Source organism: Octopus bimaculoides, chromosome 9 (genome assembly GCF_001194135.2).
Source record: "Octopus bimaculoides isolate UCB-OBI-ISO-001 chromosome 9, ASM119413v2, whole genome shotgun sequence".
In the NCBI taxonomy this organism is placed as follows: domain Eukaryota; kingdom Metazoa; phylum Mollusca; class Cephalopoda; order Octopoda; family Octopodidae; genus Octopus; species Octopus bimaculoides.
Genome location: NC_068989.1, coordinates 16,492,862 through 16,498,041, shown reverse-complemented (window position 1 = coordinate 16,498,041; position 5,180 = coordinate 16,492,862). Strand labels below are relative to the sequence as shown.

At 37.2% G+C, this 5,180-nt stretch overlaps 1 protein-coding gene across 1 annotated transcript in view; it reads left to right on the top strand.

Annotated features, from left to right (window-relative positions):
• LOC106869652 (Bardet-Biedl syndrome 5 protein homolog) overlaps window positions 1-5,180 on the top strand; it is a 26,787-nt gene that overhangs the window by 20,720 nt on the left and 887 nt on the right. The window contains exons 10-11 of the mRNA XM_014915472.2: window positions 2,155-2,289; window positions 4,343-4,423. Coding sequence (XP_014770958.1) covers window positions 2,155-2,289; window positions 4,343-4,423 — 216 coding nt within the window. The remainder of the gene's footprint in view (window positions 1-2,154; window positions 2,290-4,342; window positions 4,424-5,180) is intronic.

The following is a 5,180-nucleotide window of genomic DNA, read 5'->3' as shown; positions in this document are numbered from 1 at the left end:
CATGGCTATGATGCTCCCCCACTACTTCTGCTCATGATCAGAGATGCACATATCGTCAACCACCAAGGGACATGCTCAACTGGTTAAGATCAAACAACTGACAAGCAAATCTGTGGTATTAAGCAGAATATTTGCTGTAGCCCATCTTTTTATACCAAGACAAAACAATGTACATGATAACACTTCCAATCAATTAAGATCAGAAGCCATGAGAGCCACTGCCTGGTACTGCATCCGGGCATATATTATTATTATTACTATTATTATTATTATTATTATTATTATTATTATTATTATTATTATTATTATTATTATTATTACTAGTGGGACCCATGAATATCCTATGGAATTAATGGTAAACTTATTGGTTTATTTCTGAAAACTTTATCCAAAAAACCTAAAAGCATAGCCTGAGTTGTGTCTGTATGAAGATAGTTGCTCATCTGCTAACCATTGAAAAGTGAAGGAAATTGGAATACGATGCTTACTTAATGCACTTTATATATATACACTTTACATACTTTAAGCACAATTTTGTAGACTTATAATACACAGCACTCCCCCTCTTTCTCTCTCACTTTTTTCTCATTCCTTTTTCTTTCGCTTTTTGCCTTTCCCTTCAACTAATCATGTGAAAGTGTTTCAGATGGACTAAGTAACAGAGAGAAAAAAAAACTTAGTTAAAAAAAAAAAAATTACACATTTCACTCACTAACATGTCTCTCCCTCTCCCCCCCCTATCTGTCATCACCTCCTCATCTCTCTCCTCCCCATACCTGTCCTCCCCATCTCCTACTTGTCTTCCCTCCTCTCTCCCACCCCTCTTACCCTTTCAGCTAATCACAAAGAAGCATTACAGATGGGTCAAGTAATGGAAGAAGAAGCAGAATTATTATTATTATCATCATCATCATCATCATCATCATCATCATCATTGTTGTTGTTGTTGTTAATAATGATAATAATAATAATAATAATAATAATAATAATAATGATAATGATAATAATAATAATAATAATAATAATAATAATAATAATCATCGTTTCATTTATTTGCCACAAGGGCGAAGGTTGAGGGGGACAATACAAAGACAGACATAAAGTGTTGGGGTTTACATATAACAATGAAATGATAATAAATAATAAATAAATAAATAAAAAATTAAATTAAATTAAAAAAAGAAAGAAAGAAAGCATACATGGTACACATTGAAAAAGAAGGGACATATGCATAGCATACAAGGTTTAAAAAAAATAAAAATAAGTGGCAGGGAGGATGATAGAGATGTGGCCCTCCTGAAACAGGAAGGCCTCTAGAGATAATCGAGGAACCGCTTTGTCCGAGATTTCCCTGAAACCCCAAGAACAAGTGCCCTCTGTAATTCCTTCTCTCTGACTCACAGGTCTACACTTAGAGAGGTACCATCCACTCTTGCCATTTTTGAAACTTACACCCATCTTTCAATAAACTCACTTGAGGACAGCGCTTCCCTCTTCACTCTCAATTTCCTTTTCAAGTGAAACTTGAAGGAGTCAATGGGAGCTCTACCAAAGGGGAATGTATCTGTCCTCAGGCCTTGTCCACCAATCAACCTCTTTCGCCACAGCCACCAAGCAAAGGAAAACTACCTTTCCTGCCCGATTGAAGGAGGGTGGCAGGGCAATCATCACTACAGACTCGGCCGACAGATGGATCCATTTCACACATGATGATACTTGTTCTACATAACCCCATAAGTCAACAATGCCTGGACACTGAACGAGGGCTCGTAGAATGGTTTCATCACTCCTCGTGCATCTTGGACAAGCCCATCTGACAGCACATCCATGCCTGTAGAGTCTATCTCAAACTGGTAGCGCCCCCACCACCTATCTAGTAGCACTGCCAGGCCAAAGACATCTGGAAATTCATGATAGTTTCCAACTGGAAAGTCTTCCAGAACAGACTATCCAGTTCATTCTTGTCAGTGTCCAGAGCCTCCCCGAGAACGTTGTCACACTTCCTCACCAATAATAATAATAATAATAATAATAGTAATAATAATAATAATAATAATAATAATAATAATAATAATGATAATAATGATAATATATATACATATATATATCTTCTGTGTGTTCCTAAAGAATGTGATTTGTTTCTTTCAATTGCAGAGTGGTGGATACCTGCTAGGCTTTAGAGTGGACCCTCAGGAAAAATTGAAACAAGTTGCTAAAGTGTTACATAGTCTTTTCCAAGCCTCAAAAATTAATCCAAATTTTGGTGTTCACTGCAAAATTGATTCAAAGGTAATATTAATTTCCTGTCTTTAAAAATGTAATATTTAAATAATTATAAGCATTCTGGCTTCTACTATTGACCCGTCATGTTTTGCCAGAGAAAGAAATAAGGGCTGATCTCTTCAAGGATATATCTATACTTTGCTCTGTCTATTGAAGATGGTTTCATATTGAATCTTTTTTTCTTTTTTATTATAGTCACATGGTCTGAAATTTGGGGTGGGGATGTTAGGGGCTTACATGTAACCCGGTACTTGAGTGATACTTTATTTTATTGATCCTGGAGGGATGAAATACAAAGGTGACCGTAGCAGGATTTGAACTCAGAACATAATGAGTGAGAAGAAATGTTGCTAAGAGCAAAATGCTTAGTAGCATTTCTTCCAGCTCGTTATGTTCTGAGTTCAAATCCTGCCAAGGTCAACTTTGCCTTTCATCCCTCTAAGGTTGATAAAATAAAGTACCAGTAAATACTAGCATTGATGTAATTGACTTCCCCTTAAAATTGCTGTCCATGTGCCAAAAATTAGAAATAATTCTAATACTCTTTTACTTGTTTCAGTCATTTGACTGTGGCCATGCTGGAGCACCGCCTTTAGTCGAGAAAATCGACCCCAGGACTTATTCTTTGGAAGCCTAGTACTTATTCTATCGGTCTCTTTTGCCGAACTGCTAAGTTACGGGGGATGTAAATACACCAGTATTGGTTATCAAGCGATGTTGGGGGGACAAACACAGACACACAAACATATACACACACATACATATATATACATACATATATATGACGAGCTTCTTTCAGTTACCGTCTACCAAATCCACTCACAAGGCTTTGGTCAGCCCGAGGCTATAGTAGAAGAGACTTGCCCAAGGTGCCACGCAGTGGGAATGAACCTGGAACCATGTGGTTGGTAAGCAACCTACTTACCACACAGCCACTCCTGCACCTAATGTTGAATAATAATATTTTTAACCTTTATTTATCGCACAAAAATGGTTTCATCTTCTTCAGTAAGGAAGCTTTAGTTATATCTAAAAAAAGGTCCAATTAACCCAATAAATTCCTTTGTCAAATGCTAAACCTAGGATATTTTTTCTTTCATTATTTATTGAAATCTAGCTTTTTTTTTTTTTTATTATACCATTCTTTTTGTAATTCAACCTTTTTTTGTTGAAGCATCACTAGTCTTCATCTTGAAAGCATTGACTGTCATGCCATTTGAGTAATTCCATTCCTAAAAGTATCATTTAGAATGAGGTAAATGGGAAAATACAGAAAAGCCATCATTTCATATCATTTCAGTTTTTGTTTTTTTTGTTATATATGGATCAATCTAAGGAAGATGTCCAGTGCCAGTGACCTGTAACCCTTTAGCATTCAGATTATCCTGTCACATGTGATGCTTATCTATTCACATTGTCTGGAATTAATAATGCATTTTCTCATAGCTTCGACATTTTGATGATATGATTGTTTAATTGTTAGAATAACATTGTAGGACAGGCTGGTGAGATTAATATCACTGATGTTCAATTTGGATATCTGTAGGTTAATGCCTAGCTGTCAGAGAAGAGGTATCAGATCATCTTGAAATATTACCAGTGCTAAACTGGCAAGCTAATCATGGGAAGATTAATCTCTCTTCTCTTCCATCTCTGTTACCATGATAACAGATGCATGCACTGTTCTTACGAGAGACTACTTGACTGATATCTGAGAAAAGCCATTCAACTGATATCCAGAGAAAGGATATTCAACCCATACCTAGAGAAAGTTTACTTGTTTTGGCATTCAGAAGATGGTTACTTGACTGGTTGGCATAAAATCTCTCTCAGACTTGCTCTAACCTCTAGCCTGCAGGCATACTGTCTCGTCTCGCTACTTTTTCTACTGCTACCATAATGACCTGCGCTCCTTTGAGGTGGCACTCTCAACTCACTTGTCACAAGGACACAGTGTAATGTCTGTCTATATATCAGGTTTTGAACCACTGACTTCTGCATGACTGTACTGTATATTTTTTAATTTTTCTGAATTTTGCAATAAAATTTCTCTTGCCAGTTTTCTGACACAGAACTAAAACATGAAATACTTGAAATTATCGAATACTATCAGAAAGAGGAGCCTCTGGATGCCTTTGCTGTACGTGAGTTTTGAGATTATCATACAACTAAGTGGAGAGCCACATACAACTGTGTGGCTAAGCACTTTAGATACCTGATCACAATGTTACAAGTTCAAACTCTATTGTTGCTTAGTTTCAGACCAGCTTTGAATGAGTGAACCAATGATGAAAGCATTTCACCTACAGTTATCTTTACTGTAGGAGTTCTACAACTGCATTGATTAATGTGTCCTTCTTTTAAGATGTTATCTGAGGCAAATTTTGTTGCTATTTCTAGTCGTTTCCGTAACCACACTATTCCTCATTAGTTGTTGGTGCCTCCTGGTTTACAGAGCTGAGAGAGAAAAGTTCAAACCTTGTTAGAAGTATTTGTGCCGGGTGATCCAACTATCAGTCTATGAGGCAAGATTTTTTACTCTGCTTGTCACCAATTGTCACTCCAACCTCAGCTACTACTACAACACAACAACACTGTTACATTACAGCTTGCAAAAATATCTCTACCTGGTTACTCAACTTGCTAGAAACAGCAGTCAAATATTCTCCAAAGCAGACATAAACATCTTAAGAAAAGACACAATGGATAACATAATTCTAGGTTCCCTGTACGTGGGAGAAAAGATGGGATGGACATGACTGGAATGCCTTTGACCCCATGGTCCTCTTTGATCGGGGCTGATCTAATTCTAAACAACATCAACATCATCAACCACCGCCACTGCCACCACCGCCGCCATCGCCACCACTGCCACCACCACTGCCGCCGCCACCACC